This window comes from Notamacropus eugenii, chromosome 2, assembly GCF_028372415.1.
Source record: "Notamacropus eugenii isolate mMacEug1 chromosome 2, mMacEug1.pri_v2, whole genome shotgun sequence".
In the NCBI taxonomy this organism is placed as follows: Eukaryota; Metazoa; Chordata; class Mammalia; order Diprotodontia; family Macropodidae; genus Notamacropus; species Notamacropus eugenii.
The window spans coordinates 355,661,632-355,681,676 of record NC_092873.1 but is presented as its reverse complement, the minus strand read 5'-3'; the positions used below and the strand labels follow the sequence as shown (position 1 = coordinate 355,681,676).

At 49.1% G+C, this 20,045-nt stretch overlaps 1 protein-coding gene and 1 long non-coding RNA gene across 5 annotated transcripts; one reads left to right on the top strand and one right to left on the bottom strand.

Annotated features, from left to right (window-relative positions):
* Positions 1–1,334: 1,334 nt before the first annotated feature.
* LOC140528476 (uncharacterized) lies at positions 1,335–11,671 on the bottom strand. Of its 3 annotated transcripts, none has more exons than XR_011975199.1 (4): positions 9,751–11,671; positions 5,990–6,328; positions 3,832–3,954; positions 1,335–1,740 (listed from the first exon to the last, which is right to left on the bottom strand). It is a non-coding gene; the product is annotated as an uncharacterized lncRNA (long non-coding RNA). The 3 variants fall into 3 exon arrangements; XR_011975200.1 differs by having other exon boundaries at positions 10,733–11,671; XR_011975201.1 differs by having other exon boundaries at positions 11,089–11,671.
* A 91-nt stretch (positions 11,672–11,762) lies between these two features.
* On the top strand, positions 11,763–19,949 carry NR1D1 (nuclear receptor subfamily 1 group D member 1). 2 transcript variants are annotated; one of them, XM_072646338.1, is made up of 8 exons: positions 11,763–12,414; positions 15,366–15,725; positions 16,023–16,111; positions 16,312–16,456; positions 17,140–17,786; positions 18,255–18,440; positions 18,879–19,089; positions 19,451–19,949. In XM_072646338.1, exons 1-8 carry the CDS (start codon positions 12,381–12,383, stop codon positions 19,648–19,650), a joined length of 1,872 nt encoding a protein of 623 aa, XP_072502439.1. In that variant the 5' UTR covers positions 11,763–12,380; the 3' UTR covers positions 19,651–19,949. The 2 variants fall into 2 exon arrangements, with proteins under 2 accessions (XP_072502439.1, XP_072502440.1); XM_072646339.1 differs by lacking the exon at positions 11,763–12,414 and adding an exon at positions 13,138–13,612.
* Positions 19,950–20,045: the final 96 nt, after the last annotated feature.

Below are 20,045 nucleotides of genomic sequence, written 5' to 3'. Positions count from 1 at the left end.
CACCCTAGGAATTTTCTTTCTGGGTGTCATCAGTTTTAAGGATACACACCATATCCTAGAGGCCACGGGCATCTCAAGGAGTGTAAACTTGTAATAGGAAGTAGAAGAAAGGGGAAAGTATTTTTAAAATGCCTGAAGGCAGGGGACTGGACTAGTCTCTAGAAGCTCCATTTCCAGCTCTAAAATTAGTGATTTGACTGTAACTGGGATGGAAAAGCAGTAGGGACCAGGGTCTCTCCCATGCCCACAACATCTGAAATTTGGAAAGCAATAATACCCTGGGCTAGATGGTGTCCTTAGGATGAAACAGTTCCAAGAAGAGAGAGACCAGTCTGTGTAACTGGCCTCAGAAGCTAGTTAAAGACCTCAGACTCTTCCTGCTTCCCTGAAAAGGCTCAGATGTGCTCTATTAATAAGCATACTAGATCAAGCCAACAGCAGGATAGAGGCTAGCAAGTGAAGGAAGTAGGCAGAAAGGTTTCTTCTCCTTCGTTATTCCTAATGGGATATACTAGCTCACAGATTTTAGCCTGAACTGGGGGCCAAGACTCTTAGGGAGTTACCTGGCAGAGATCTCAGGATCCTGTCCAAGAAGCTGACTGCCCAGAAACTGTTCACCGTGGGAGGAGGGGCATCTCCTACTCTTGGCAGCAGAAGGTCCTAATCAGGCCCCAGACTGAGGGAACTACTTTGGAAACAGAATGGTATGGGGATTAGCTCCATGTGCTCCCCCAAAACATTCTTGCAACTCTGCTAGGGTTTGCTCAGTCTGTAGTCCCCTCTGCCTAGCAGAACTCCAAACCTGTGCCCTGAAGCTTCAACTCCCCATACCCCAGCTCAGTGAGAGTATCTCTGTAGCTCACAGCTCGACCTACAGTGAACCAACTTCTTTAACTCAGTCTTTTCAACTCTGGTGAAGAAACATTGAGAAGAGATTATAAGAAACAGCTAAGAGTAGGCTAGGCTGAGGCAGAGAGATGATTCAATTCAACAAATATTCAGCAAGCATTTTTTTAAGCACGTAAAAATGTGACTGGAGTTAAAGCAAAGGACAGATTTCTGAGGGAAGGGAGAGACAAGTAACAACTGAGAGATATCAGAAAGATATAGAAAAAGGAAGCAGCTGGCTAAACCCAGTTAGAGAAAGGTTAGGAACTAGTACTTAGTGAGGCTGCTGTTGATGATAGAAGGAAGTCACCAAATGAAAAGAGGGCAGAGGCCACCATTTTTGTATTTTTCTCCCTTCCTCACCCTCATGCCCATCAGTCTCTCTCCTGGTCCAAGTGAACCAAGATAATGGAAACCGTACAGGGTTTGAAGTCAAAGGACCAAGGTCTGAATACTCATTATTTAATAGTTGATAGTGTGTTTTAAGGGTATACAAAATGCTTTAGGTTTGCATTCATTGTATTATTTGATATTTACAATGATCTTGGGAAGGGTTGTTACTTCCCATTTCACAGCTGAGGAAACAGTTCCAGAAAGGTTAAGTGGCTTTCTTCACCCACAACTAGTGGGTATTGGTATTGGGGTTTGCACCCATCTCCCCAACTCCAACTTCAGGAATTTTTTTTCAACTGTGTCACATTAGGAAAATAATTTTCCATCTCTGGACCTCTCTTCTGACATTTGCAAAGTAAGGAAGTTTGATTGAATAATTTCTTACTTTTGGAAGCAAACACTCTATTCTCCGTGCCTCAGTTTCTTCACTGTAAAGTAGGGGATTGAACCAGATGGCCTCTAAAGTAGAAATTTTAAAAATTAAATCAGAATTAAATCTCTATTAAAATAGTTAAGGGTGATCTCAACCCTCCCAAGTCCCTTCTTCAAGCTCTAAAATTAAGATCTTATGATGCCATAGAGCTCATCTCAGTGACCAAATAACATATCCCTCCCAATTTCAGTTCTCAGGAGCTTTTGTGAACTAGCTCTTGAGTTACTCTGTTCTCTGGCTGACATTCCTGGATCTTGAGAAGCTGGAATCAGACAGGGGTGTCCCCACCCTCCTCCAGTAAGACACTTTCCCATTTGGTATCTGTAAAACTCATTTGGCTTTGGAAACTCCCAGTCCACTGGGAACTCAGCTCTGCACTACTTTCCTGAATCCATACCCCTGAGACTTGCAGGGGAGGAGAGAGGCTCAGGAAAATATATTCATTGCCATCGGGATTTGGGGGAGGGGGTGGCTTTGCAGTTCAGGGTAGGACAAGGACCCACCACCAACTTCAAATAGCTTTAAAACCACAAACAGCTGCCTCTAAATGGAGTTCCAGACAGGAAGAGAAGGAGATAAGATGGAGGAAGGATAAACAATTATAATCCTGGCTTTCTCTCCCTCTCACCCTTCTCCCAGCATCTCCTCCATCATCCCATCATCCTCCATCTCCCTTTGTGAAACACTCGATCACCCTTCCTGAGCATTTTGGGGACATCTGCCCCGCTCTCTGGAGCCCTCACAATATTACCCCATCCAGCTTTTAAGATGACCAAGAGACCAGACAAGAGAGAAGGCAGAAACCTTAGAAATCAGGATCCTCTGTTTTGTCTAATAAAGAAATACACCCATCTATGAAACAACAATTTTTGGGAGAGGGAGTTGCTGGTCTGGCCACTTATGGCCTTGCTACACTCCTTCTTGTCCAAGTGATGCTCATACTGGAGGCCCTGGCTGGTTGTGGGGGTTGAGGGGAGGGAGGTTCTGAGTCTGTCCACCCCCAAAGCTACTCCCACCTGAATTTTTACAAGGGGCAAATTAGGGGGCTAAGTGAAGAAGCCAAGATAGATACATAAAGTCAGCTAGCACCTGCCCCAGATCTCTTTTCAATGTCTCCTTTTAAGGATCCATTGACTCTAACATTATTGAAAGCTACTTCCCCAAAACATGTTTTGCAGCAGGAACCCAGGACTGGGAATTTCCTGTGGCCAAGCAGAGGGAGCCAGGGCCCTGATTGGGAAGAGGCAGGGAGTGCTGAGAGCTGGTTGCCTTGGCTGAGCTGGAGCCACGTGCCCCACCCCCGCTCCCTTGCACATGTCTCTGCAGCAGCAGCGGCAGCAGCAGGGCTGTTTATGAGAGCTGTTGTGGTAAAAATGGAGCAGCCTGCACATGCCCAGGCCATGTGATCTGAGCCACCCTCGTGAGCAAGCACAAACACACTCACACACGCACACACCGAGGTCCCTACCGTTCTCCCTCCTCCCCTGCCCACCAGGAACAGGAGCACAGGAGCACAGGAGGGGGATGGTGGACGGGGAAGGAGGGAAAGCAAAGCCAGTAGGGGCTCTCCTCTAGGAGCCCATCTCTGTTTGTCTGGGTCTCAGTTTGTCTCTGTAGGGGTAGCAGGTAGACAGGTCCCTAGGACACTGGCTTTCTGGGGTTCATTCGCCTTCCAAGGGGGAAAGAGCAGGATTTGGAGTCAGAGGACTTGGGTTCAAATTTCTTCTCTCTCTGGGCCTCAGTTTCCCCATCCGTATAATGAAAGGGTTGGCCTAGATGACCTCTAAGATCCTTCCTGGCTTTGACTCTATGATCTCTGGTCCTAAGCAAAGCCTGGCCAAGCTCCAGAGAAGTGCCATCCTGGCCACTGAAGAGAATCTGTGGATAGGGCTGGTTCAGAAAGCTGGCAGCTCACTTTTCTGGACCCTCTACTCCCCTCCTTGACCTTAGCTTCCAAGTTTTTTTTTTGGAATCTGTGAAGAAGATGAAGAGATGCTCTTGAGGGTACAGGTTCAGTCACAGGATCACAGATTTAGATCAGGAAGGCACCTGAGACATCACCTAGTCCCTTCATATTACATTGAAGGAAACAGAATCAGGACAGCTAAGTTACTTACCCAAGGTCACACAGTACAGCCTGATTTTGTATTCAGGTACACTAATTCCAATTCAATGCCTGCTTCCGCTTACACTTGCTGACTCAGGAACAGCCCTCCATCAGATTTTTCTGGGGGCTAAAACTGAAATTTACAACAATAAAAAAAAAAATCTGAGATAGGGTTCCTGATAGCCTATCTCCACAGCCCTATCCTCCCCTAAACAAGAGTAGAAGCAGTGGGGGTGGGGTGGGAAATGACAGCTAAAGACTAGGACAGGATGGGAAGAAGCCTGGTCAAGCACCCCAGAAGACTCATCGTCCTTCCCCTCTCCTTTCCACACACAGCCTTCTATTCCCTCTTGGCCCCAGCCCCTCCCTGCCAAGACTTTTCTCCGGTCTTTTTACCCCTCTCTTATCCTGTGACCCCCTTTGGGCATTATAGTGCCTCTTAGTGGAATGTGGGGCTGTGCCTGAGTCAGGCGGACAGTAGGTTAGCAGGAACAAGCAGGCAAAAGGAGCCCGACCTACATTTCCTCATCACACCAAAACTTCCCAGATCCTGCAATGCAGAACTGGAGGGTTTTTTTTTTCTTTCTTTCTTTCTTTTTTTTTTTTTGTCTGTACTGGGTCCCCTACACACGCTGTTGGCATTTTTTTCCCTAAACAACAGATTTTTTCCTCCAGGGTGCAAACTCTGCATCCTAATGAGTGAAAGCGCATCACACTGCGTTGAAAAAATCTCATTTACAAATAATTTTTTGAAAAAATGTTCTCCACCCTCTCCTTGTGGGAAGGGAAGACAGATATCTGCATCTGCAAAGTGGCGGCCCCACTCTCCCCACCCCCTCCACTGCTGCTTTCCAATGTCTCTAACAGCTGCAGGCCTGAGCTGTCGGGTGGCTGGAGGATGAGCTTTCCTCTTTCGTTGCTAACTGAACCCTTGGAGGCTTGGGAAGCAATGGAGAATAAGGGGCAGGGAAGGGGAAAGGAGAGGGAGGGTGTTTTACAACGCCCTTGCCTTTCTCCTCTTTCTTCCCACATTCCTTCCCTTTTCCCTCACAGCCCCAGACTGAGTTTATGAAAGCCCCTGCTGCCTGCCAAGCAGACAAATCAATAGGGATGGCTTCCTTCCTTTCTCAAAGGGACTGTTATGAACTGTGCGCTTCTCCAAGCAGCTTTGGAGACGGGCTGGTGGTAGAAAGCGACATGGACCGGCTAGGCAAAGGATGATGTTTAGGAGTTGAAAGTGGCTCCTTCAGCTGGGGGCTGGAGCGGGGGTGAGGATTCAGGGAGGTTCCCAAGTCTCCCCCATTTCCTCATGGAGGCTTGTTTCCAACTGGAAGGGTTGTCAAAAGAAAGCACACAGGAGAGTTCAAGGGTCACCTGCTCTTGGAAATATTCCTCGATCCTGCCCTTCCATCCTGATAAATTCTTTGTTGGTTAATATTCAGTCTCCTCAAATTACCTTGCATTTCTTTATCTGCCAACAAGCTGTACATCTTCACTTGAATGTATACTGCTCGTGGGGGAGGGATTCTCATTGATTTATCTTTGTGTCAACTAATGCCTGGAATAGTGCCTCCCACAAAGTACCTACTTAATTGTTGTTAAATAGACCAAACACTGATATAACAAAAGTCTGCAAAGAATGTTACCTACATTCTCTCATTTGATCCTCACAACAAGCTGTGATATAGATGCTATTATAATCCCTATTTTACAGATGAGGAAACTGAAGTCTGGGATTAGGTTATTTACTTGCTCAGATGGAGGCAGCTAGACGTTCCAGTGAATCTAGCATAGCACCTGAGTTCAGATATGGCCTCTAACACTTACCAGCAGTATGAACCAGTCAAGTCACTTAACCTCTGCCTGCCTCAGTTTTTCTCAACTGTGAAATGGGCGGATGAGAGCACAGCCTACCTCTCAGGGTTGTTGAGAAAATCAGATAAGATATTTGTGAAGCACTTAGCACAGTATCTGCACACACAAGATGATTAATAAATGCTTATTCCTACTTCCCTCCTGCTCAGGTTCATATAGCTAGTGGATGTTAGAGGCAGGATTTGAATCCAGATTCTTTTGACTCAAAGTCCTATGTTCTCTGTCTTCTTAGGCCATACTGCCTCCCAAAACTGAATATTGGATCAGTGGGCTTAGAAGCCCTTGGGAAATACCTTGGTAGCCATCCTTCCAACAAATGGCTCAGCAGTGAATCCTATTTGGAAGGAAATTTCCATGCAGGCCAAAGCCTATACTCTGGAAGGCTCATTTCTTCTTTGCCTCATTATTTTTTCCCATGTCTTCTTTTCTTGTGGGTTTCTGTACCTCTTCATCAACTGGCAAAGGTGACTAGGTTGCCTGCTCTTAGAAAATAATTAAATACTTCCTCTGATGGAATGGAAATGCTCTGGAATTTTGGTCAGAGGACCTGAGCTTGAATACAGGCTCTCTTACTTACAACCTATGTAACTTCTGGTAAATCATTTCACTTTTCAGGTCCTCAGTATCTTCATCTGTGAAAATTAAAAAAAAATAAAAATGAGGGAATTCGACTAGATGATCCTTAAAGTTCCTTCTAGTTAAGGGATCTACAATCTTCAACTAAAGTCAAGACAGCCTCCCTCCTTTTAATAAAGGATCCCTTAAAATCTGCCCTTCTGGCCAGATCACTGGTGCTGCTCATAACAATAGCAGGCATCAGGAGTACCCATTTTAACATTGTATTTTGCACAGGAAGGCTGTTCCAGTTATTTCTCCAAAAGGACCCAGATGGCTCAGGAGAAGAAAGTGAGGCTGGTGACCTTGCACAGCCCTCCCTCCCTCAAATCAAAGTCAACTGCAAGTCGTGTCATCATCTTGATGTCATGGTCCTTTTCCAGAATGAAGGACAAACACAACAACCTCTCCAAAAGGTCCAATGACAGTACAAGGGTAATGTCTTGACCTGGGTAAGCAGAGTCAAGGGACCTGGATTGAAATTACAACTTTGCCTCCTACTAGCTGTGTGACCTGAGACAAGACATTTAATCATGAAGGGTTTCTTTCCCTTAAAATAAGAGTGTTGTCATGAGACCAAAAGACTAACCATGAAACACACTACCTACCTTTTGAAAAAGGTGATGGACTCAGGGTATACAACATGTACATTTTTGGACATGGTCAATGTGAGAATTTGTTTTCCAAGAGACCATGACCATTTGAAACAAGTGTTTTGTTTTTCTTTTTCCCAGTGTTGAAGGAGAAGGTAGGAGAGAGAAAATAAATGCTTATTAAGTGGAAAAAAAGACATTGGAATAAATTATTTCTAAGATTTTTTTCTTTTACTGAAAATCTGTGATGGGCAAAGTGTGACAATGCCAGAAAACCCAGCTACAAATTCAGCCCTCTAAAGTTCTGGAACATAAAAATTAGAATGGGATCTCTCCTCCATCTGGCAGTTTACCAAGAAATCCTTTCATCTTTTTTCTCCTTGCTGAGGACCACTGAGGTTCTTCAAGTGTAGTCTAGGGATCCTGAATGTCCACAAGACACTTTCGGGGAGTCTGGGAGTTCAAACTTATTTTCCTAATAATATTGTAAATTATGAAAATAAAATGTCATTTTAACTTCTAATTAGTTAAATATAAAGTTGTAAGCCACATAAATGAAGTTCTTTCAGGGATTCTCAATCATTTTTCATAGTATAAAGAAGTCATAAGACCAAAAAGTGTGAAAACCACACTGCCTTGGGAGAACATGGAGAGGATAAGTTTATGTGAAGAAAAGATATGGTTGAAGATGCTACGGTTGAGGCCGGCGAGGTTATAGGAAGAGCTTAAGGGGACCCTTTGGAGACCTCTGTCCAAGTAACTTAACCTCTCTCTCAGCCTCGGTGTCTTTAGCTGTAAAACGGAGATAATCACTACCTCCCAGGGTTGTTGTGAGGATCAAATTGTAGTTGTTCATTTTTCATTTCAAAAAGGACCAATGAGATATTTGTAAAGCCTGTAGCATAGCACTTGGCACATAGTAGGCATTTAATAAATGCTCTTTTCCTTCTTTGCTTGTATCCAGCCAGCTTGGGGGAGGGGGGCAGGCTCTACAAGTAACCAAGCAAGCCGCCACCATGCATACCCTCCTCACCAAAGGGGAACTGAGTTAATATCAAGACAATCCTGTCAAACGCAGATATTTACATTTAGTTCAAAAGAATGGGTTTTTTGAGGGGAAAAAGGCAGGAGCTAGTGAGGAGAAGGAGCTGGGAGGCCCAGAGGAAAAAAAAGAGATATTTTTCTGACCCAGCCCTGGACAAGTGTCAAGTCATCGCAACTACTCCCCTCCCCCCACCTCCTGCCCAGGCCATATGGGTCAGACTTTGTCCCTGCTGGGAGTGTGTGCCTGATACTCAACCTGGGCAGATCAGGAGGACACCCCAGCTCTCTGACTGAGGGAGAGATTGCATAGCTTGCTCTTAGGGTAATGAGGCCAGGCTCCTTCCAGAGGGAAAGAGGGACGAATGTGTGGGAACATAAGGGGAAGAAGGTCTGTCTGGGACAGACGTATTCTCCTGCTCCTCCAATGCCATCACCCCACCCCCTTTACTTCAGGCTCCTTCCCCTTTGAGTGACACCACACAGCTTGGCAGGTTTTTACACAGGGCAGTGGTTCACCTGGTGAGGGGAGGAAGGGTTGAAAGAGTTAGACTGTAACCTGACCTGGTTTTCAACTGCGACCCACCCAAAGTTAGTGTGCCTGAGATCTAGGCCACCCATTGGGCGTTACCCCCAAATACTGACAGGAAGATTCCTGGGCCTCTGAGGTCTCCCACCCCAATACTTTAAGCAAAGCTCCAAGCTCCTAGATTCTTTTCAGCTCAATGCCCCACCCTTCCTCCCCAACTCCTTTAATTGCCAAGGAAATCAAGGGGAGACGGGGAATAACGCACTTTGGAAACAATCCCTACTTGGGACAAATGTCAACTTAAACAATGAGACCAGCCTTCAATCCCTGACTCAGACATCAGAGATGGCAGCAGTAGGGAAAATACCAGTCACAAAGCTTCAGGAAAAACAAGTAGTGTCCACCATGCCCTGGGTATTTAGTGATTTCCTATTAATCCTGGTTTAACATTTTATTAGGAACCCTGTCCTTTCCTAGGCTGGATTTGGCAATGGAAGAAAGGTTAGGGGATAGCTAGGAATCTCATGCTGACCTGGAGCTGTAGGGTGGGCAGTACTGAGATGTACCTGCTGTATGTCAAAGTTACAGAGATGCCTCAAAGTCTACAAAAGGCTGAGAGGAAGGAGAGATGAGAAGAGACATCTCTGGATTCCCAAAAGACCAGAAACTCAGCCTTTGGCCCCCTTCCCTTTTTTTGGGGGGAGGATGCTACTCCAGCCTCTTCTTCCTGAGTTTCTGGCCTGGTAACTTCTAATCTTCCCATCCTATCCCCAGGTGCCTAAGGAACAGAATGTACAGAGAGGAAGACCAGGGTAGAGACTGGTACCCCTAAAATTGAACTCTCCTCACTTTCCCTTTTATGTCTTCTTCCCTTGTTGTTTGGGAAGGATTCTCCCAAAGTTTTTCTGTATCAAAAATAAAAGGAAGAGCCCTATAGAAAGCAGTCCCCACCCCCAACACTCTAAACACAAGCCAGTGTCAATCTTTTTTTTTTCAGTGTCAGTCTTCATAAACAATTCAATCTCTTGCCAGCAACAGAGTTTTGCTGACTGGAAACCAGGTCTTGGTGTCAATACAACTCCCAGTGAAGTCTGCCCTTCCCCTCCCCCATCCAAATTCAGTGCAAAGCTCAGGGACTTGTCCCCTGGAGTGTGTATGTATTTATGTACGTATATATCTCAAAATGGCAAATGAATAAAAAATAATGGGAAGGGGGGCAGTTTAGCACTATGAAAAGATATGAAAACAACCATATGGTTCCAGAAAAGACTCTGACCTGGTATGGGAGAGAGCACTCAGGACAGAAGGGTTGGAATCTCTTGATGATCTGGGTTGGGGGTAGAGGGAACGGTTCTCATGTTGCTGTTTCCATTCTGGGCTCTAGTCTAGCCAGAAAGCAGCACTGTATAAGCAACCAACCTCTGGCTCTACTTTGGAGGTGACATAAAGTAGGCAGAACAGGGTATGGCAACTTGCCTCTCCTCTTCCTTCTCTCCTGTGGTAGGGAAGAGGAGGGGCAGTGGTAAGGAGCAGGAGGAGTCTGCATTATGAACCAAGTTTTCCTGAAAAGTCTCTTTGCCTGTGTGGTTTGGTCCCTCCCAGACCCAGCTGCAACCTAACTGGCTCTGGGCAAAGGGCTAGAATATACTTGAGTAGAAGGGAGAAGTGGCACACTTCTTTTTCTCCTTAACTTACCAAAAGCTCCTTGTAGAGGTAGAAGACCAAGAAGTGGTGAGATAGGAGAGGTTAAAGCCCACCCTTAACCATCCAGAGCAGTTTGCTTTCTGCATAGATGGAACTTTCTGCATAGACCAGAAATATCCAGCAGTTCAACTGCTTTTTCTTCCACTTAGACTTTTTCTCCCTTGTTAGTGTTTTCCTAAGCATTCCAGTAGACTTCCCCACACTGGTTCCAGAGGCTTCTCCCTGTAGATGGTGATCATTAATGTTTCTGGGGTCCCCAGAAGATACTGTCCCCAGGGACAGAATCTGATTAACCGGAGGTCCTAAGTAGGAGATTGAGAGCTAAATGAAGAAAGCCTTCCTAGAAGCACTGTGAGACTGAGAAATATGCAGCTGGGCAGGGGAAGGGCTAAGAATAATAACTGACATTTGTATTTCTATTTTTAAGCACTTCACATATATTATCTTATTTGGGCTTCATAACAACCCTGTGAGGTAGCTACTATTACAGGTATTACTATTGGCATTTTGAAGATGAGGAAATTAAGTCTCAGAAAAATTAAGTAGTAACTCACCTGTGGCTTAAAAGCCAGTAAATATCAGAGATGAGATTTAAATCTAGGCTTTGAATCCAAGTCCGGCATTCTCTCCACTACACAGCCTACTTGGCTGATGAGTGAACAGGTTTTCCCTTTGCTCCCCCACCCCACTCTCGCCCCTTCCAAACCATCCTCATGTTTTTCCTTCTGCCAGCTCAGGCTTCTCCAGCTTCACTCTCACAACACCTGGCTCATCCCTTAGAATTTTCGGTTGGTTGGGAGGGGGTGGAGCAGTTGAAACTCACCCTCCTTCCACTACCCCAAAGAATCTGGGTTTGCCCTGTCTCACTACTGGAAGATCTCAAAGCACTTTCACTAGGCTGCTCCCTTACCCCATATTTCTTCCCAGAGGACGGGAAATGATTCATCCTGAGGTCACCTCCAATAGGTGGTGTTGTCAGTCAAAAGGACAGGGCTTCCCTGGGGCACTTTAGGTTCCCCTCCAACCAGACACATCTGGTCCTCCAGGGGCAAAGGGCATTTAATCCCTCATGCCCAAGGTGTTCCCCCAGCGGGTAAGGAGGTTGTAGGGGGAGTGTGGAGGGAACGGGCAAAAGGGAAGTCGCATTTTCTTCTTGCCTCTGGCCCGGCTTGGCCCCCAGGCTCTGGGGTGGGCTCCCACATCACGGCCGTGGGGGTCCTTCCCCGTGTGGTTGGCGACCCCAGCGCGAGGTCAGTTCTGCAATCACGTGAACCCCTCACGTTTGCAAGGTTGCAGAAAGGGCTGTTTGATCTCGGAGGGAGCAGCCCGGCTTGCCAGTCACCCCTCAGGAATTCACATGCTTCTGCCACACACACACTTCCCAAACCCGCCACCCCCTACTCTCCACTCCATCCCACTGTTTCCAGCTCCGCCTAAGGCCACGCTAGAGGTTTTCCAAGGCAGAAGGAAACAAAACAGTGTTAGGGAGCTTGCCTCCTGCATAAACTACAAATCCCAGCAATCCTCGAGTGACGCAGGCGCACCGAGCTCAACGTGCCTGCTGCTGGAAAAGTGTGTCACTGGGGCACGAGGCGCTCCCTGGGATCACATGGTACCTGCTCCAGTGCCGCGTGCGGGCTCGGGAGCCCTGGGCTTCTGGCGCCTGCGCAGAGCTCTCTGTCCCAGGGAAAGCGGCTCGGGCAAAAGGCGGCTGAGATTGGCAGAGTGAAATATTGCAGCTGAGCGAGCGCATCAGGACACTCGTCTTCTGCCCATCATCTGTCCACCTCCCTACTCCGACCTCTCTCCATCCAGGACCACTGACATCGGCCACCTCCTGGATTGCTCCGCTGCACTGCCGCAAAGCTGCTGGGCAGTAGCCCCTACAGGGCATTGCAGAGACCCTCCCCTCTCTTCTTTTTCCAGCCAGAGCTACTGCAGACTGATTGCACCCTCTCTCCCCTGCTGCTCCTCCCATGCAAAACAGATCTCTGCTGCCCCAGCTTCATCCCCTTTCGGAGGGCTTCTGCCATCTAGTCCATCCAAGGACTTCGTCGCCAGGTGCTACGGACCCCGACCCTGAGTGTACTAGCCTGGGGGATTCCCCACCGTCAGTCAGTGCGCAGAGGGTGAGGGCCACAGTCCGAAACTTCAGTTTGAGACAAGGTCCTGTTTGAATGAGAGCTGTCAGTTGGTGAAGGCATGACGACCACTCTGGACTCCAACAATAACACAGGTACAGTGGCCCCTGGGCTATACCATCTCTGCACCCTAGCACCTCCTGAGAGCTATCCCTTTCCTGGCAGCAGGGGGAGGGGGCAGAGATGCCGGCTTGGGTCCGAATGGCGTCTCGTGGCCCCGGGTTGGGGAAAAGGAGTATCTTTCCCGGAGCTCTCCAGTGGGAGCTCCGGAGGCCAGAGGAAGGGGGTCTTTTGGTAGGCACTGAAGGTCAGGGGATTAAGCAGGGGACCTCCAAAGCAGCCCTTCTGGCCCTTCTCCCCCAATGCAATTTGCATCGGCGCCGTGGGCAGCTGGCGGACGCCTCGCCTTGCCTAGCTTCTCTCCCCTCCCGGGGCTTCTCTGAAACCTGAGAGGAGGGAAAGGCTACTCTTGCTGGGACCCTGGGCTGGGGAGCAGAGCTGAAGAGCAGGACGCGTCCTCCATAGGGGCGGGCTGCTCGGGATGCCTGCAGCCGGCTCGGGGTCGGGGCACCTGGTGAACGGACCCTCCTCCGGGGCCGGAGGGGTGGGGAAGAGAGGGTATGCAGGAGCCGGGCCAGGTCCAGGGTCAGCCGGGAAGCCCGGGCTGCCCCTCGGCTCACATGGCCGCCGGGCTGGGCCCACGTGCTGCGTTTGTTTTCATTCAGCCGTCGCCGCGGCTGCTTCCCCATTGGCCGACGCCTCCCGGCCCCGTTACATAATGAGCTCCGCCTCCCCGTCTCCGGGGCAACGCGGCTCCCCCTCCCTCGCCCTCTCTCCTCCCGCCCCTTCCAGCTCTGCTGGTTCCCCCTTCAGCTCCGCCCCTGACTCCCAGGCTCGGGGAGGTCGAGGTGGGGCGCCTCCTGGCCTGACGGGAAGCGTGTAGGGCGGGGTCTCCAGTTCCGGGGTTCCTCGTTGGGGAGCCACGTGCGAACGGCACACGTGGAGTGGGGACGTGTGGCCGGCTGAGGACCCGGCCCCTCCCCGCCCGGTGCGTCGGGATCTGGGTGAAGCTCGGCTGACTCACTGCCCCCGCCTGCCCCTTTTTCTCCACCTCCCCCGCGGGTGGCTGACTTGGCTGGGGCCCGCCGTGACCTTGCACTGCCTCCAATTTCTGAAGCCAAGGAGCTCCACACCTATGGCCAGTAGCTCCTTGTTGCCGCATTCTCCCTGCATCCCGGTCTGCTGCAGCCTCATTCCTCACCTTGGTCCCTGGCTCCCTGCCTTCGCCTTCCGGTATTCCAGAGACTTACCTGGTTATTAATTGTGCCTCCACTAGCTTCCAACAAACAAACATTTGTTATCGCTGCCCTGTCCCAGGCCCTTTGCTAGGCTTCCACTCCTTTTGTCCTTCATGCCCTGTCCCCCATTTAAATTCTCAAGTCACAAGAAACAACTAGTGTCTCAGCTAGAGGCAAATGGGAAAACAAAAACGCAATTAGGAGGAGTTTCATTGTCAGACCTGAGGCTTCCTGCCCCTCCTCTGTGGCCGGGAAGATACCACTCAGCCATAGATAGCTCGGACCCCTTTGGGGGAGGTAGAAGCACATTGATTTATTATCAGACTAGGGCTCAGTTTTCCTTTCTACCCGCCTCCAAACTTTGAAACTCCAGGAGTTGGATTATTGCGCAATTGGGTTATGGAGAGTTGGGTTTACCCAGATCAGTCTTGAGCTATTTTGAGGTTGTCCCCGCCCATCTCAGTATGTCTGTGTGTGTGAGCAGTCAGCATGTGTCTAGTTAGGCACCATGTGTGGTATGTGCTTGCTCACACGTGCCCTCCACCTTCACCTCCCTTGTCCACTCCAATCTGGCCTGCATAGAAGGCAGGTCAAGGGTTCCCCATGGGTGGAGCAGGCATCTGGCCTCTTTCCTTCTGAGTGCCCTACTGGCTCCTTAGGGGTGTGGCTATTCAGGTGTCTTCCAGATGATAACACTGCTTTCTTGAGCACTACCCAAAGGGACAAACCTCCTGTTGGAGGGAATCTGGGAAGCTATCTTTTCTAGCCCAGAGACTAACCCTTTGCATTCCAAACCAACTGTCACCACTTAAACCATTATGCCCATCCAGGGAACTCAGAATAAAGTACTCTACAGCCATATTCTCTTCAAGACTCTATGTTAGAAGGTTGAGAAGGACTTTCCTCCCCAACACAGGAATTGACTTTATTATAATGAACAGAATAATGAATACAAAAAGGATAGCTCTTGTAATGAAAAGAGTACTACATTTAGAGTCCAAAAATCTGGATTGGAATCCTTGATCTGCTAATTAATTATTGGTTATATGACCTTAGGGAATTCATTTCTATAATGAACTTCTTTTCCCTAATCCTAACCCTAAAGTCAAGAGGTTCTATAAAAGTCCTTTAACAGCTCTATTTCTTACAATCCTGGGAAAACTTAGAAGACATGATCTTGAAAACTGAGAAAAAATAGGGAAGAGAGTTTCATTACCTATTAACATGAACCCTATTTCTCCAGTGGGGGAGTCAGCCTTAGTCTTGGTACTAAAATCAGAAGATCTTTCCTGGAGGAAATGGGTCTTGTGACCTGGCTCCTCCTCCCTTTCATCCTCCCTGGTTCAGCCATGCACAACTAGGTCAGCTATAATAGCAACTCATGTTCTTTAGGGGAGGAGACCTAAGGCAAGTGTAGGAACTAGAATACAAGGCCTTCAGCCAGTCTCCTTACCACAGTGATATGTGTTGGGTGAGAGGGACTTACCTACTGGCATAGGGTCAAGAACTTGGCATCAGTGATTTTAGGCCTGCACTTTTGAGTAAGAGAATTGGCAAAAATTGGCTTTTTGAGGGGGTCAGAGCACCTTAGGGGAAGCCTCTACCCACTCCAGTTTCAGGGGCTTGAGATAGGACAGCTGGGTAACTCTTTAGGGTTAGATGGCACTTTGAGGAGACATGGTAGCCCCCTGAGGGATTTCTGTATAATCTAACCTCCCCCTCCATTTGTCTCTTTTCTCCTCTATCAGGTGGAGTCATCACCTACATCGGTTCCAATGGTTCATCTCCTAGTCGAACCAGTCCTGTTTCTCTCTGCAGTGAGAGCTCCAATGGCAGCTTCCAGTCCCTGACCCATGCCTTCCCTACCTACTTTCCACCCTCCCCCACTGGCTCCCTCACCCAGGACCCAGGCCGGCCCTTTGGGAGTGGCCCTCCTGGCTTGAGAGAAGAAGGCTCCCCTTCATCATCATCTTCATCTTCCTCCTCCTCCTCATCTTCTTCTTCTTCCTCTGCCTCCTTCTATAATGGAGGCTCCCCTGGAGGATTGCAGGTAGCCATGGAGGACAGCAGCCGAGTATCTCCCAGCAAGAGTACCAGCAGCATCACCAGTGAGTCCTGGAGTGGGTTGGGGGTGGTACTGGTAAAGCAATAGAGGCTCATTTTTCCTCTTGTTTGCATAATTTTCATTTCATTTAAAAATGAATATGATTATCCCTTCTTACTGTCTCTCTCCCCCCACCAAATCTCAGTTTAGAAAAATTCAGTTGGGCTGTGCCTCCTGGAACCAAACTTAACCTTGACCCATGGGACTGAACCCTTTCTCTCTGGGGGTCAATGAAGCACCCCCCTCCCAAGGAGGCTGGCTTACCCTTTGTTTCTATCCCTTCACCCATCCTTTCCTCCAGAGCTCAATGGCATGGTGCTCCTTTGTAAGGTGTGTGGGGATGTTGCCTCCGGCTTCCATTATGGAGTCCACGCTTGTGAAGGCTGCAAGGTGAACAGGGTACAGGGGGCTTGGGGAGCTTCCCAGGGACTTGACAAGGAAGGGCTGAGAACTGAGCCTTTTGGTTTCCAGGGCCTCCTCAGTCCAAGGGCAGAGGGGTGGTGGTGGAAAGACTTATGGCTCTTTCTAGTCCCCCAGCCTGCTATCGACCTTGCTGACCCAGCTAATGCCTCCTCTCACTTCCCTTCTAGGGCTTTTTCCGACGAAGCATTCAGCAGAACATCCAGTACAAGAAGTGCCTAAAAAATGAGAGTTGCTCTATCATCCGCATCAACCGTAACCGCTGCCAGCAGTGCCGATTCAAGAAATGCCTGTCTGTTGGCATGTCCCGAGATGGTAAGGGCCTGATTGCCCTCTCCCTTCCCTCCAAACTCCCCCCCCCACACCCTTCCTCCCCACGCACACACTTATCCTAGATCTCAGCTTTCTGAACTCTTTATGCCCTTCATGGTCGATTTTTAAAATACTTTCTTCTCTGTCACCCCTAAAACTGGAATGGATTTATAGAGTAATTTGTATCTGATTTCCATCAGAGAGCTCCAGATCCACATATACATACATGGTTTTATAGAATTGTGAAAGCTGGAAAGGTCCTGAGGAGTCAGTCATTTCATCCACTTCCCTCATTTTGTTAGAGGAAAGACACTGAGGCATAGAGAGGGCGAGGGACTTCCTTGGGTTCACAGAGGTTAATGACAGAGGTGAGATGGGAACCTAATCTCCTGACTCCCAGACCCAGTGCTTTTCCTGCTATTGCAGGTGCGCTTGAGGGCCTGATCAGGGCCCTGAGTCATCCTTTAGCTCCTTCTGGGCCAGACTAGACTGTCTCTGTTTGCTTAGTGTGCTCAGCTTGGAGCTGGCTCCTCTGACCCTGTTCCCCCTTCCAGCATTCAGTGTCCTGAACCCCTTGTTCATACCTCCCTCTCCAGAATGAGAGCAGATCAGATTTGATCATGGGGAAGGAAGGGAGGTGAGAGAGGGTAAAGAGTTTCCTGACATTTCTCTTTCCTACCCACCAGCTGTACGTTTCGGACGGATCCCAAAGAGAGAGAAGCAGAGGATGCTTGCCGAGATGCAAAGTGCCATGAACCTGGCTAATAACCAGCTGAGCACTCAGTGCCCACCTGAAGCCTCACCTGCCAGAATCCCTCCCCCTGGCCCATTGGGCTCCTCCCCACCTCCGGTTCCAACTCCCTCACCCCTTGTGGGTTTCTCCCAGTTTCCCCAGCAGCTGACACCACCTCGATCTCCAAGCCCTGAGGCCAAAGTAGAGGATGTGATCTCCCAGGTGGCTCGAGCCCACAGAGAGATCTTCACCTATGCCCATGACAAGCTGGGCACTGCACCCAGTGGCCTGAATGCCAACCAGACGCCCAGTGGCCCCCCAACATCTACAACACCCCGCTGGGAAAACCATTGCTGTCCTCCAGCACCTCCTGATGACAACAACTCTGCTGCCACCCAGCGCCACAATGAAGCCCGAAATGGACTTCGTCCAGCTCCAAACTCATACCCATCAACCTGGCCAACTGCTACCCCCCACCATGGGTGCCACCAGCATAATAGCAATGGGCATCGCCTCTGCCCTACTCACATGTATCAAACTCCAGAGGCTGAAACCTCAACTGCCTGCCCTTGGCAGGATCGATCTAAGAACATTCTGTTGGTGAGTGTTCGGGGATCCTAAATAGGGAGGAGGTTGGGGTTGAGACTATGCCTGATTTGGACTTGAGACAGGGTGGCAGAGGATTATTAAGTATAAAGCATTACTTCTCCCAGCTTTTGGGGTGCCTCTGTCCTAAGGGGTAGTCCCCCTTTTCTGAGAGGATAAAGGTGCCTTGAGTCTCTCAGTGTTGTGCCTAGTCGTCCTGAAGCCTGGGGATGTGATCTGTTTCCCATGGAGGGTGTTGCATTTTGTGATCTAATCCAGGCTTTGTCTAGGCACTCCTTCCAGGCTGGTACTTGAGCTCTATCTTCACCTTCATCCCTGCTTACTATTAAGTTGAATATGCCATCCTTTAGGACTCCAGCCTATGGCAAAATCCACATTGGGCACCCACTTCCTGCAGAGGTTTATGCCTTGGAATTCCACTGGAGCCACTGGGCTTATATCTCCTGTGGTTTCTTCCTCAAGGCATGCCCCATGAATATGTACCCCCATGGGCGTAGTGGGCGAAGTGTTCAGGAGATCTGGGAGGACTTCTCCATGAGCTTCACGCCTGCTGTTCGAGAAGTTGTAGAGTTTGCTAAGCATATCCCAGGCTTCTGTGATCTCTCTCAACACGACCAGGTCACTCTGCTCAAGGCTGGTACCTTTGAGGTAAGTTTCCCTGACCTGGAGTATCAGTTGGTAGGGAGACAGGGATGCCTCTTTCTAGAGTCAGACACTAATCTCCAGCCCAGGTCCTTTGGAATATAAACTCTTCCCATTCCTTTCCTCCTCTCTTTGCCAGTTCCCCTACCCCAACCCCCATCTCCCCTTGGACCAAGAATAGGAGAGGTTATCTTGTTGATTCTCACAGCAAGATGTCTGTTCTCCCGTTCTTCTCCTTTGGGCAAGGAGACTCTATTTTCAGAAGGACTCTGGTTACAGAAGTTCTTCCTTCAGTATAATCCAAATACATCCTGGAAATTTAAATACACTGTCCAAATGCAAAATTTGGTGTTCTTTCCTCTAACTGGTGGGATTTGGCTATTTAGGGGGCAGGTGACCCCTGTCCCCCCAACCACCTGGACTGACTCGCATGCCTCTACCCAGGTGCTGATGGTACGTTTTGCTTCACTGTTCAATGTGAAAGAACAAACGGTTATGTTCCTGAGCCGTACGACATACAGTCTGCAGGAACTGGGCGCTATGGGGATGGGGGACCTGCTCAATGCCATGTTCGACTTCAGTGAAAAGCTGAACTCCCTGGCCCTCACAGAAGAGGAACTGGGGCTGTTCACTGCAGTAGTGCTGGTCTCTGCAGGTAGGCTATGCCACCCCAGCCAGAGGGGATGTGGAGGGGATGCTGTAACAGCCATGCTGCCAGCTCTTGGCCTCCCTGTCTCTAGTCAGATCTCTTCTGCATGTAAAGGGATGGCAGGAATAAGCTTCTGTACCCTCTGCTCCTGTCCTCTGAAGACTTGAGATGCTTGATAGGACCTCTGCACTCATGATGCTCCCTTCCCTGGCCCCTAGAGGCAGTGTGTCCTTTAGTGTCCTTTCACGTCCTCTCCCAGCATCCTGGATTTCTTTTGAACAACGTAATGCCCATGTCCAGGGAGCTTTCCAGCCTGAGCCCCCCTCTCCCCTCAGTCACTCCCTGTCCTCTTCCCTTCTCCCAACAGACCGATCAGGTATGGAGAACTCGGCCTCTGTGGAACAGTTGCAGGAGACACTGCTCCGAGCACTTCGGGCACTGGTCCTAAAGAACAGGCCCTCAGAGACTTCCCGCTTCACCAAGCTACTGCTTAAGCTGCCTGACCTCCGTACCCTCAACAACATGCATTCCGAGAAGCTGCTGTCCTTCCGAGTAGATGCCCAGTGACCTCAGCCTCCCCATCCCCTGCTGTCTCCATCAAGCTCTCTCCTTGTACAGAACTGAACTCTGCATTTCTCTCCTTTAAGAGACAAAAAAGATAAAACAAACACCACCCCTTCCCCCAGGATCTTATTTATATTGTTATAAAATATTCCAAGATGAGCCTGTGGCCCCCACTCCCACCTCCACCCCAGCCTTCTTGTAAATAGCTCCCTTCCCATGGAACTGCTCTTTCTCCTTCCTTTGAACCCCCTCACCTGATGTGTCCTGTTCCCATCTCAAATCAGTAGTTGACATCTATCTGATATGGCTTCTGTGGTGTGTGTCTGGGGTGGGGGGAAGAGGATACTACTGCCTTCTGGATCAGAAGCCTACTCTACCAGCAAATTTGGGGTAGAAGG